Consider the following 12,789-nt stretch of genomic DNA (forward strand, 5'->3'; position numbering starts at 1 on the left):
TGGTCAGTGGCACAGTCTATTTCAGTTGCCTCAAAATAGCAAGGCGCCAACAATAAGCCTGAACACACCTCGTTTTCAGACCAGCATTCACAAAAGGGCTCAAATACATTTGCTATTTAAACGCCGTGGCATAGGATATGAAAATGATAACTGCGACGGACTGAAACTAGCGAAAAACACTTGCGTCGCGCCTGGCGCCGGGTGTATGAATAGAGCCCTACATGTTTTATTATCCAGTAATTAAAGGGCTTCATCTTCAAAGGTGAAATGAAGGACCACAGTAGTGTGATGATGCTGTGCACATAAAGAAATGTCAACATTGGTTTATTGAAACAAATTTTTTTTTTGTTGCATTGTGACATTATTTCTTGACAAGTCCTCCTCATACTGTAATTCTGTAATCTGTTTGCAATTTTTATTATTCTCAATGATTTTTCTCATTAGATTATAATTATTATAAATAATGAGAATCATTTCATCCAGTTTAATTTGGAACAAAATTTCCATGATGTAATAAGTTACTTTTTAAACAAATTCAGCATTACTGTAATGAAGAGATATTTTATACAATTAGCAGTTTTTTCATACAACTTCATACAACTATACTTTTTATATATAAATATTAACCTAGATATATTCTTTAAAGGCTTGATGAGTGTAACCTAATAGCTTTATTTTATTAGCCATATTGTTGCCTTTGGCATCAGATATAATATGAAAGGCATCAGATATCAAGTATGATACAGAACATGATTGAAATCACTGCACTGGAAATAATACTAACACCTTCTTTAAGCACTGATTTTGCAGGATGACTGTGTACTCACAACTAAAAAAATAAAGCCTTGTCCAATCCCACTGAATAATATGCTGTATGTGTTACACAGTATGTGGTCCAACTTTAGTTTCATTGCTATGGATTGCATCTAATTAAAAACCAGAGGTCTTACATTTCATGAAACATGTCTGAAGTCTGTCTCTGTTCACATCTGTAACTGCATGTCCATCCTCTGACTAAAAGTTTAATGACTCTTCTTTTTTCTTCCTGAAATTCAGTCTCTCTCCATTTGCTTATGTCTGCTCTCTTTGTTTGTTTTCCATCATTTTATACTGGATTGCAGCCAACATGAGAGAGCGGGGTAAATAAAGTTTAGCTACTCATTTCTTAACGCTGTTCCCTGGCATGTCTCCATTTCTCGTAACTTTTCTCTTCTCCTGCTACTAGTGATATGAATGTACTACTCTTCAGTGCTTGTAGAGACTAATGCATGCTGACACAGTATTAAGATAGAACTAAGACCAAAGCCAGGCTCATTTACCTAACTACCTTTACTAAACTAGTAGACTCAATGGGAACATTTTTTCTTCTATGTGAACATTATGAATCATCTGTACTCATACTTTGTTGAATACATGTGACGAATACAAAGATGAATACATGTTAAAAAATAGGTGTACACTCAGCTAAAGATTAGAACACAGCTACAAAATGAGCAAAGAGCTTTGCCAGGCTGTGAATCTGTGGCTATTTCACAAAGCTGGTTCTTCACATGACTAACTTTCACAAGTATGACTTTGTGTAGAACATAATAAATACAACAGGATCTCCTCTTTATGTGTGCAGTGTATAATAATTAAATTCTACAAAATATAGCACATAATTAAATTCTACAAAATATAGCACTATTTTTGTCAAGTTGCAGTATAATCTGTTTGTATCCCCAGCATATATACTGTACACCATCCTTGTGAAAGTTACCTCGCTAACCCAGCTTCTTGAAATTTCTGTGTATTAATCGACAAGCTTTTCTTTTTCCAGTCAGCTCTTGGGATGCTGTTGCGAGCCTGCAATCTAAAGCTCGTCATCCTAAGTGAAGCAAGCTCCCAAAATATGTGCTAGTCACCTGCTTGCTTTAGACTGATGTAAATTTGTTGTTTAGTTTTGCTTTAACCATATGGCCCAGAAATAATTTAATTTCTCTTGTCATGTTTTAAGGTTCGAAAGTACTACAAAATGATGACTTTACAAAGGATCTATTCAGGTTTTTGCAACTTCTGTGCGAGGGCCACAATAATGGTAAGACTTGTAATTTCTTGTAAAAAAAAATAGATAAATATATATATAAATATTATAGTTTTTATATTATATCTTTATATAACAAATATAAATATATAAGTACTGTATATATTTTTCTAAATGTAATGCTACTTATTTTTAAAGAAAGTAATATATTTAATTTGCAGCAAATTGTTGAAAATACAAATAACTCCACGACCCATTCTGGGTCTGCCTATTCTTTACCATTTTCTTTTGTCCATTTTAAATTTCCTTAACAGATTTCCAAAACTTCTTGCGGACCCAGACTGGAAACACTACTACAGTCAACATCATCATTAGCACTGTGGACTACCTATTACGTCTACAAGTAACACAAACTAAATACATATGTAGATGCCTAATAAATGAGAACAACATAGCTCTGAATCCTCATGGATCTTCCCCACTTCAGTCTGTGGTATTGGTTGTGCTTGTTTTCACCACCAGGAATCCATAAGCGATTTCTACTGGTATTACTCTGGGAAAGACGTCATGGATGAGGCTGGGCAACTTAACTTTTCCAAAGCTTTGGCAGTAGCCAAACAAATTTTCAACTCACTCACTGAGTACATTCAGGTAATGCATATTCTCTTCACCAGTGTACCAGCGCATGTTAGATTTCAATGGATGTGTGCATTTCATAATACTGTATTTCCTCTTTTTAGGGCCCTTGTATCGGGAATCAGCAGAGTTTGGCACATAGCAGGTTGTGGGATGCAGTGGTTGGGTTCCTGCATGTTTTTGCAAACATGCAAATGAAACTGTCACAGGTAACCCGTCAGGGCACTGTTCATTTCTAGCTTTTACCAAAGATGATGTCTCTCAAAACTGAATATTGTCCATTTGTTTCAGGATTCTAGTCAAATAGAGTTATTGAAGGAACTGATGGATTTGCAGAAGGATATGGTGGTCATGATGTTATCTCTTCTTGAGGGTGAGAGTGTATTGACCTTTCAAACATCACAGTGGAGCTAGTGAGAGACTAGTAATGGTTAATGCGTCATCTTCATGTTACAGGTAATGTGGTGAATGGAACTATCGGGAAGCAGATGGTCGACACTTTAGTGGAGTCCTCCAGCAATGTGGAAATGATTCTCAAGTTCTTCGACATGTTCCTCAAACTGAAGGACCTCACTACATCTGATAACTTCAAGGAGTATGACCCAGATTGCAAAGGCGTTATATCCAAAAAGGAGTTCCAGAAGTCTATGGAGAGCCAGAAGCAATACACACAGTCTGAAATCGAATTTCTTCTCTCCTGTGTGGAGGCAGATGAAAATGACGTATTCAACTACGAGGAGTTTGTGGAACGCTTCCATGAACCAGCCAAGGACATCGGCTTCAACGTGGTTGTGCTTCTCACTAACCTTTCAGAACACATGCCTCACGACTCGCGCCTATCCACCTTCTTAGACCTGGCTGAAAGTGTGCTCAATTATTTTGAACCGTACCTGGGCCGTATTGAGATCATGGGGGGTGCCAAGAGGATCGAAAGGGTTTACTTCGAGATCAGCGAGTCTAGCAGAACCCAGTGGGAGAAGCCACAAGTCAAAGAGTCCAAACGACAGTTCATCTTTGATGTGGTCAACGAAGGCGGTGAGAGCGAGAAGATGGAGTTATTTGTAAACTTCTGTGAGGACACCATTTTTGAAATGCAGTTGGCCTCTCAGATCTCCGAGCCAGATGCTGCAGAACGACCTGAGGAGGATGAAGATGAAGAGTTGCACAGTCTGCTTGAAGGCTTTTCTGAGGAGGAAGACGCATCTCTTGAATCCGCCTCGGCCTTCACGGCAGCCTGCGTCTCTGTGAAGAAGAGCATGTCTAATTTCCGTCAAATGCTGACATTTAAGGGTATGAAGAAGCAGTTTAAGAAATTTAAGAAGCTGACCATCAGAGAAATGATCACAGGCTTCTTCTCCTTCTTCTGGATGCTCTTCACCGGGTTCTTCAAAGGCATTTTCGGCATCATCTTCGGGTTCTTCCATATAATTTGGTCCTCCATGTTTGGAGGGGGTTTTGTAGAGGGAGCTAAAAACATAAAAGTGACAGATATTTTGGGTAATATGCCTGATCCAACACAGTTTGGGATCCATGGCGATGTACTGGAAGCAGAGAAAACTGAGAGCAGTGAGCTGGTGGTGTCGGCAGATATGGTGCAGATGACCGGTGCTGGTGCTGAGAAGCTGGAGCCGGATTTGATCATGGATCTACTTAATACTGGTGTAAAGAAAGAAGGCAAGCATGGAGCAGAACCCGGTCTGGGTGATGTCTGTGAAGTCCTGACTGAAGCTAGTGCCCCTGCTGAGAAGAAGAAAAGCCAGGTTTGTATCTTATATGCCCGGTTTCACAAACAAGGCTTCAGCCTGGTTCCAGACTAAAATGCATGTTTGAGCTGTCTTAACTGAAAGCAACTTGCACTTACATATCTTAAAATATGTCGGTGCCATTGTTTTGTGCACACAAGATGCACAAAGGTAATGTTTTTTTCTTAGGCACTTTTTAAAAAGCTACTTAAATGCCCTAATTTAAAAGGCCTAATCCTGGCTTAATCTAAGCCCTGTCTGTGAAACTGGGTCATAGACTTTAGTCAGAATAGACACCATATTGAATTTTACAGAAATGAAAATGAGGCTGTGAGGGATACTTGCCGTTTTTAAAATGGCATTTTAAGTTTCTAGATCACATGTCATTTTCACAACTTTCAAAACTGTTTTATTGAGTTTTTGTCTAGTGAAAGGGGTCTGGAAAGATTTCAGTCAGGCATGTTTTTAAACAAGATCACAATTCCACTGTACTTCTATCCCTCATAGTCTCAATTTCATTCCTGTTAAAATTTACATATTGTGCTTCCCTGACTGGTTTCAATGGTTTCAATAGGCAGTTTGGTCTATTATTTGAATCAAATATGATGCACTGCAGTGTATCATGCAATTTCTAGATTTGCCAAAGTATATTGTTTTTTTATTACACAGAAAGTAGCAGCAGAGAAGCCAGAATCTGAGCCAGAGAAAGCTGAGTAAGTTGACTATTGTATTACGATATTGTCATTTTGTTTCTTTTGTCAAAATGTTCTGACATGGCAATGTTTTTTTTTAGCACCGAGAATCAGGAGAAAGAAGACAAGGTTAAAGAGCAAACGCCTGAGGAACCAGCAGCAGAAAAACCAGCTCCAAAAGCCAAACGTGGCTCATCAAAAGAAAGAGCTCCAGCATTGGCCAGTTTCTTTGCAGTGCTCGAAATCTACAAAACCAAAACACTAGTAAGAAAAAACTCCATTCACATTTTTAATTAAACAGGAAATGTTGTTAAAGCGGCAAACATAAAAAAATTAAGTTTACTTCTTCTCTGTAGAACTACCTGGCTCGTAATTTCTACAACCTTCGTTTTCTGGCTCTGTTTGTGGCCTTCGCCATCAACTTCATCCTGCTCTTCTACAAGGTGTCATGCAAATAACTTTTCTATTAACTTTAATTGTGCTTATAAATATGAAGTAGACATTTATAGTATAAAAGACATTTTAAATGACCTATTTGGTCATTTTGTAGTTGCTCTCTAACACGTTTGAATATTGCCACTCTAAAGGTGACTGGAGGTTTCGATGACGAGGAAGAGGAGGAGGGATCCTGGGGTGGAGAAGAGGAGGAGGGTGATGAAGATGATGAAGGATTGGAATACTTCATTCTTCAGGAGAGCACTGGCTACATGGCTCCCACATTGACTTTCTTGGCTATAACGCACACGGTCATCTCCTTGCTCTGTGTTTTTGGATATTACTGCCTCAAGGTTTATCCCGTTTCCTCTAGTTTGGTTATACTTTGGAATAATAGTTATACTATCAGGATTAAAGGGATAGTTCACCAAAAAATTCAAATTCTGTCGGCATTTACTCACTCTCATATTGTTCTAACCCCGTAAGACCTTCGTTCACCTTCGGAACACGAGTTATGATATTTGTGATTAAATCTGAGAGTTGGATCACTCCTCCATACTAGTCCATAGGCTTCTTCAGGGATTGAAACTTGCCAGCCCCGAAAAGTTATTAAAGACATCGTTAAAATAGTCCAAGTGACTACAGTGGCTCAATCTTAAGTTTATCAAACGACGAGAATACTTTTTGTGCGCAAAAAAAACAAAAATAACAACTTTATTTCAACTATTCATTTCCTTCTCTGTGGGCCTCGAGTCAGTTCACTAGTATAATAGCATAAGTTTCTGTTGTTGTACGTCACACGCATCACACACATGACCAGCGTCGGGCAATAGTAAGCCTACGTGTGACGTAGCTCTACGGAATCACACTACGTTAACTGACTAGAGGCCCATAGAGAAGGAAATGAATAGTTGAAATAAAGTTGTTATTTTTGTTTGTTTTTGCGCACAAAAAGTATTCTCGTCGCTTGATAAACTTAAGATTGAGCCACAGTAGTCACTTGGACTATTTTAACGATGTCTTTAATAACTTTTCGGGGCCGCCAAGTTTCATTCCCTGAAGAAGCCTATGGATGAGTATGGAGGAGTGATCCAGCTCTCAGATTTCATCAAAAATATCTTAATTCGTGATCCGAAGATGAACGAAGGTCTTACGGGGTTGGAACAACATGAGGGTGAGTAAATACTGACAGAATTTTCATTTTTGGGTGAACTATCCCTTTAATAGTGTCAAAGCCAGATGACTCACAACAGTGTCCATGATTTGTGTCCTTGTTTTCTCTTCACTTTAGGTTCCTTTAGTCGTGTTCAAGCGGGAGAAGGAGATCGCTAGGAAGCTTGAGTTTGATGGTTTGTATATTACCGAGCAGCCGTCTGATGATGACATCAAAGGACAGTGGGATCGTTTGGTCATTGCAACTCCGTAAGAAACAATTTTGACATTCTCTTAGGCCCAAGTGATTTGGTCCATCGGATCACAAGTAGATTAGGGAGACACATTCCGGTTTACACCTGGTGTTTTAATCTGTCTCTTTTGTCCACTTTCAACCACTACTGTCCTAATTATTTCGAGGGGAATGTCTATGGGCGAGTAAATGTATGAGCTTTTTCAGATCTTTCAATCTAATGGATGAAATACTGTAAACATGCGAAATTTACATATGAATGTGACTAGATACGGCACAAAAACATACGGAGAGCAGCAACTTTTGTTTCTGCTCTAATAGTCGCAAGACCATGCCAAACGCAGTGAGTGTGTGTTAGAAATCAGGATTGGCGAGTGAACTTTGTGCTTAGTACATTTTTCATCTTCAAACCAAACTTGGGTTTTCATCCGACAAAGTTTTAATCCTGTCTGGCTTGTGCGCTTCCCAAAATGTTTACAAGTTAGGTCAGTAGGTGGAGAGTATGCGGCCTTTTGTGGCTGTTCGAAGTTTAAATACTACGAAAGCAATCTGGTCGAATGCGTTTTTGACAAGCTTGAAACATTTTCACTGTTTTCACCTTCAAACGACCCCGTTTACTGTATTTTGCATCATCCACTTGTGATCCGATCAAACAAAACGCATCTTAATACCAGGGTGTAAACAGGGCCTTTCATTCAGTCCCTTATTTTACATTTACAATAGTATCAGTGTTTCAAATTTTTTTTTTTTTCTATAGCATTGAGCACCACATACATCTTATACCACATCTTTTGTGACATAAATTTACCGTCAATTTTGATTAATTTAATGTCCTTGCTGGATAAAAATAGTATTCATTTCTTTTAAAATTCAAAATCTTACTGGCCCTAAACTTACCGAAAAAAAAAATGTCATAAACAATCAACATAAAGAAACATTTTACTTTTCAATCAAAAGTACAATGCAAAACTATTTTAAACAGCATTTAAAATTTTATTTTAAAGTATTATTTATGGTACTTTTATGATTTAATATTTATTGAGAGGCTAAAATATTTGTAACTTAAATATATTTAAACCATTTAAAAAGAAACAGTGAAGGCAAATGTAATTCAAAAATTAATGGTGACGTGTTACAATTTTGTCCGGCAATTGTCCGGCATCTGTTAACATCTATTATTACTGGATTTTGTACTTGATTTTATCATTGATTTGAGTACTTAAAAACTAACTTACCTGTCTTTCAGGTCCTTCCCTAACAATTACTGGGACAAATTTGTTAAGAGGAAGGTAAGCAGAATCGCAATAAACTTGTGATGGTCCTCATTTACGGTGCTTGTATTCTACAATTTCCACTGTCTTCTTTAGGTCATCAATAAATACGGTGACTTGTACGGGGCCGAGCGCATAGCTGAACTCCTGGGTCTGGATAAGAGTGCTCTGGACTTTGATCCCACTGAAGAGGCCGTGGTGAAGGAAGCCTCCCTGCTGTCCTGGTGAGCTGACAGGACCCAAAAACATTTGGTTTTAAGGAGCATCAAAGTATTCAGTCATGTTTTGGTTTCAATTGCAGGTTGAGTTCAATTGATACCAAGTACCACATCTGGAAAATGGGGGTGGTGATGACGGACAACGTGAGTACGGTTCAGATTTGATAATGTTAGGAAGATTGTCCTATTCCAGGACAATAACGTTTTGTCTTTCATCTCTAGTCTTACCTCTACCTGATCTGGTACACCACCATGTCGATTCTGGGGCATTACAATAACTTCTTCTTTGCCGCTCATTTGCTGGACATTGCAATGGGCTTCAAGACCTTGAGAACCATCCTCTCTTCTGTGACTCACAATGGCAAACAGGCAAGTGTCATCCAGCAGGGGGTGACTGCAGTACAGCTTTACCACCAAAATACTTCAAATCTGATGAAAACACCTTCTTGATTTGAACAGCTGGTGTTGACAGTGGGCCTCCTGGCTGTCGTGGTCTACCTGTACACTGTAGTGGCTTTTAACTTCTTCCGCAAGTTCTACAACAAGAGCGAGGATGAGGATGCACCTGACATGAAGTGTGATGATATGATGACTGTGAGTTTATGTTTTCGTTTTAAAAGGTTCCCTGGGCTTGAATGTGGATTTAGTCTGATCTGGAAGTCATCTTGGACTCATACTGTTTGGTGTGGATGCGTTATTGCACAAAATGTTTCAGACATTAATGCAGAAATGCAGTCTATAGTCAGGAATGAATCATTTATATATATATATATATATATATATATATATATATATATATATATATATATATATATATATATATATATATATATCAAAAGGTCATGTGACCTAATGCTTCTGATATTAACTCGATTTGTTTTCATCATCCTTTTTTTTCTTCTCAAGAAAGTATTATTCTATGGAGCCCCTAATGGAACATGGTGGAGAAATAAATATATTTCAAAACATTTGCTCGCAAAACTCTTGTGTTCCCCTGAGAAACTTTGCCCGCAAAGAACTAAAATTATTTTGCAAGTGAACTTGGAGTTTCTTGGGGAAATGCAAACATTTTGCAGGGGAACATAAACATTTGTGAGAGAACGCAAATGCATTGACTTATAATCTTTCCTCCCATCTCATATTTTTTTTCCATCACTATATCCCTTTATGGTCTCCGTACTATTCAATTTTACAAAGAAATGAGAATTTATATTATTGAGAATGCCTTTAAAGCTTGATTTTTACATTTTTAGTTTTATATTTAAAGATTTTACTCTACCATTCAAAATTTTGTGGTCAGTACTATTTTTTTTAAAATAAATTAACACACTTATTCAGCATGGATGCAGTAAATTGATAAAAAGTTGCAATAAAGATATTTATAATGTTACAAAAGAATTCTATTTTAAATAAACGCTGTTCTTTTGAACTTTCTATTATTATTATTATACATTTTATTTTAGGCGCCTTTCTTCACACTCAAGGTCACCATACATTATCAACAAATAAAATACAATGCAATTGTGATCAGAGGGAGTAAGCTATTCTAAAAAGATGGGTTTTAAGTTTTGATTTAAAATGTGAGAGGGAATCAATATTACGGAGGTCCGGTGGAAGCGAGTTCCAGAGCTGAGGAGCAGAGCAGCTGAAAGCTCTGCTCCCCATAGTAACAAGGCGGACACGGGGAACAGTGAAATGGATGGAAGAAGAGGATCTAAGAGTGCGAGCGGGTGTGGGTATATGGAGAAGATCAGAAAGATATGAAGGGGCAAGATTATGAATGACTTTAAAAGTTAGGAGAAGTATTTTATAGTTGATACTGTAAATGATAGGTAGCCAATGGAGCTGTTGTAGAATAGGAGTGATGTGATGAATAGAGGGGGTACGGGTGATAATACAAGCAGCTGAATTTTGGACCATTTGAAGTTTACGGAGTGCTTTTTGCGGGAGGCCAAACAAAAGGGAATTGCAGAAATCTAAACGAGAAGTGGCTAAACTATGAACAAGAATGGCAGTGGAATGAGGCGTAAGGAAAGGGCTTAGACGGTTGATGTTTCGGAGATGATAGTAAGCAGACCGGGTAACATTATTAACATGAGGCGTAAAAGAGAGGGTGCTATCGAAGATGACACCCAAACTCTTAACCTGAGGGGAGGGGGAGATGAAGGAGCTATCAATGGGAATAGAAAAATTAGAATAGAGTTTGTTTAATGTTGATCTTGTACCTATAAGAAGCAATTCTGTTTTATTGCTATTTAATTTAAGGAAATTTGAAGTGAACCAGGATTTAATGTCAAGAAGACAGTTAGTAAGGGAAGATGGTGGAAGTATTGAGTGTGGTTTGGTTGAAAGATAGAGCTGGGTGTCATCTGCGTAGCAATGGAACTGAATGTGATATTTACGGAAGATGTGACCAAGAGGGAGAAGATAAATAATAAAAAGCAGGGCTCCCAGGACAGAGCCCTGGGGCACTCCTGTAATGACAGAAACTGAATGAGAGGTTAATGATGTTAACTGAATGAACTGAGTATTCATCAAGGAATCAAAAAAAGAAAACTGTTTTCAACATTGATAGTAATAAGAAATGTTTCTTGAGCATCAAATCAGCCTATTAGAATGATTTCTGAAGGATCATGTGACACTGAAGACTGGCGTAATGATGCTGAAAAATTTAGCTTTACCATAACAGGAATAAATTACATTTTAAAATATATTCCAATAGAAAATGTATTTTAAATTGTAATAATATTTAACAATATTACTGTTTTTAACTGTAGTTTTGATCAAATAAATGCAGCCTTGGTCAAAAAATCTTTCAAACAGAAGTGTGTGTGTGTATATGCCCAAACTGCTTTGCTAGATCATTAATAACTAAAACAAATCCCATGAATCCTCAGTGCTACCTGTTCCACATGTACGTGGGTGTGAGGGCAGGCGGTGGCATCGGTGATGAAATCGTGGACCCGGCCGGCGACCCTTACGAGCTCTACCGCATTCTGTTTGACATCACCTTCTTCTTCTTTGTCATCGTCATTCTGCTGGCCATCATTCAGGGTAATGCTGCACTGGTTTACATGCTCCATTAAACTCTTTATATTAACACTGCTCTTAAATAGCACTACCCAACCGATCATAACCTCACACTCAATATTTGTATCTTCAGAACATCAACATAATAGTGAATGCTTTCATTTTTCAAACCAGGTTTGATCATTGATGCCTTCGGCGAGTTGAGAGACCAGCAGGAGCAGGTGAAAGAGGACATGGAGGTGAGTGCTGTCACACGTCCTCATGTGAAGTCTAAAAAGAGCAGTTTGTTTTAACGTTTTGTCTTCGGTCTAGACAAAATGCTTCATCTGTGGAATCGGGAATGACTACTTTGACAGAACCCCGCATGGTTTTGAGACCCATACCTTACAAGAGCACAATCTGGCCAACTATTTGTGAGTAAATCATCTATATGACATACTACAACTAACATGAAGATACAATATGTCATCTGACGACAACCTTTTTATAGTTAGAATGCTTCCTTCCAAGTTAACACATCTAAAAATTCAACTATTCCTATTTAACAGATTCTTCCTGATGTACCTTATCAACAAAGATGAGACTGAATACACTGGTCAGGTAATCTACTAATCTAATTTAATCTAATGTACTGTTCAAGGGTTTGGGGATTGGTAAAATTTTTGTTTTTGTAAGAAGTATTATTCTCACCACGGCTGCATTTATTTGATCAAAACAGTAATATTGTGAAATATTATTACAATTTATAGGACACATATCTCAATACTTGAGCACTTTTTCAAAACTCTGCGATCACAACAGCTGTAAATATTGGCTAAACTTTGGATTATTTATCATTGCTTTGGCACAAAATGCATTCAAAGACTACATTTTTCAAATTACATCAATTCTTTTCTCATTTAGACACACCGGCCAAAACTATTGCACACGTTTACATACTCTTTTCAAAACTGTTAAACTTCAGTTCAGTTTCAAAACTGAAAAAGACAGTAATTTGCTACATTTCTATAGTAATACCAAACTGAAATATATTCTGAATCTGAAAAATCCTATATATTGAATACTATCAAAACAATTAGATGTTGCTGAATACCTATCTTTCAAATTCATTACCATCTGTACAAAAGGAGGAAACTAGGAATTATTTTGTACTGAAATTTAAACATGGACTGTGTAAAATACTGTAGTGAAATCTAAATAGTAGAACTGTGTAAACTTTTTTACAATTTCTTGTTGACAAACTTTGCTAATGTTATGGGAGAATGAATTGAATTGAGACATGACTGAAGTGTTTTGGTAGTTTTAGTGAATTTTGAATGTGAAATCAACTGCTGTGC

The 12,789-nt window shown here is 37.4% G+C and overlaps 1 protein-coding gene across 4 annotated transcripts in view; it reads left to right on the plus strand.

Moving 5' to 3' along the window:
- Positions 1 to 12,789, plus strand: part of ryr3 (ryanodine receptor 3) — a 115,132-nt gene that overhangs the window by 100,722 nt on the left and 1,621 nt on the right. For 2 of the 4 annotated variants that reach the window (XM_077220385.1, XM_077220387.1), the window contains 21 exons: positions 1,122 to 1,139; positions 1,997 to 2,077; positions 2,338 to 2,426; positions 2,546 to 2,674; positions 2,764 to 2,868; positions 2,951 to 3,032; positions 3,116 to 4,419; positions 5,071 to 5,114; positions 5,195 to 5,357; positions 5,450 to 5,536; positions 5,681 to 5,881; positions 6,820 to 6,950; positions 8,180 to 8,222; positions 8,301 to 8,428; positions 8,506 to 8,566; positions 8,645 to 8,791; positions 8,882 to 9,016; positions 11,320 to 11,476; positions 11,627 to 11,691; positions 11,765 to 11,865; positions 12,001 to 12,052. In XM_077220385.1, the coding sequence (XP_077076500.1) occupies positions 1,122 to 1,139; positions 1,997 to 2,077; positions 2,338 to 2,426; positions 2,546 to 2,674; positions 2,764 to 2,868; positions 2,951 to 3,032; positions 3,116 to 4,419; positions 5,071 to 5,114; positions 5,195 to 5,357; positions 5,450 to 5,536; positions 5,681 to 5,881; positions 6,820 to 6,950; positions 8,180 to 8,222; positions 8,301 to 8,428; positions 8,506 to 8,566; positions 8,645 to 8,791; positions 8,882 to 9,016; positions 11,320 to 11,476; positions 11,627 to 11,691; positions 11,765 to 11,865; positions 12,001 to 12,052 (3,323 nt within the window). The remainder of the gene's footprint in view (positions 1 to 1,121; positions 1,140 to 1,996; positions 2,078 to 2,337; positions 2,427 to 2,545; positions 2,675 to 2,763; positions 2,869 to 2,950; positions 3,033 to 3,115; positions 4,420 to 5,070; positions 5,115 to 5,194; positions 5,358 to 5,449; positions 5,537 to 5,680; positions 5,882 to 6,819; positions 6,951 to 8,179; positions 8,223 to 8,300; positions 8,429 to 8,505; positions 8,567 to 8,644; positions 8,792 to 8,881; positions 9,017 to 11,319; positions 11,477 to 11,626; positions 11,692 to 11,764; positions 11,866 to 12,000; positions 12,053 to 12,789) is intronic. The other 2 variants (XM_077220386.1, XM_077220388.1) reach the window with 1 other exon arrangement.

This window comes from Siphateles boraxobius, unplaced genomic scaffold, assembly GCF_051911475.1.
Source record: "Siphateles boraxobius isolate OS27281-9 unplaced genomic scaffold, OSU_SipBor_1 8, whole genome shotgun sequence".
Classification (NCBI taxonomy): domain Eukaryota; kingdom Metazoa; phylum Chordata; class Actinopteri; order Cypriniformes; family Leuciscidae; genus Siphateles; species Siphateles boraxobius.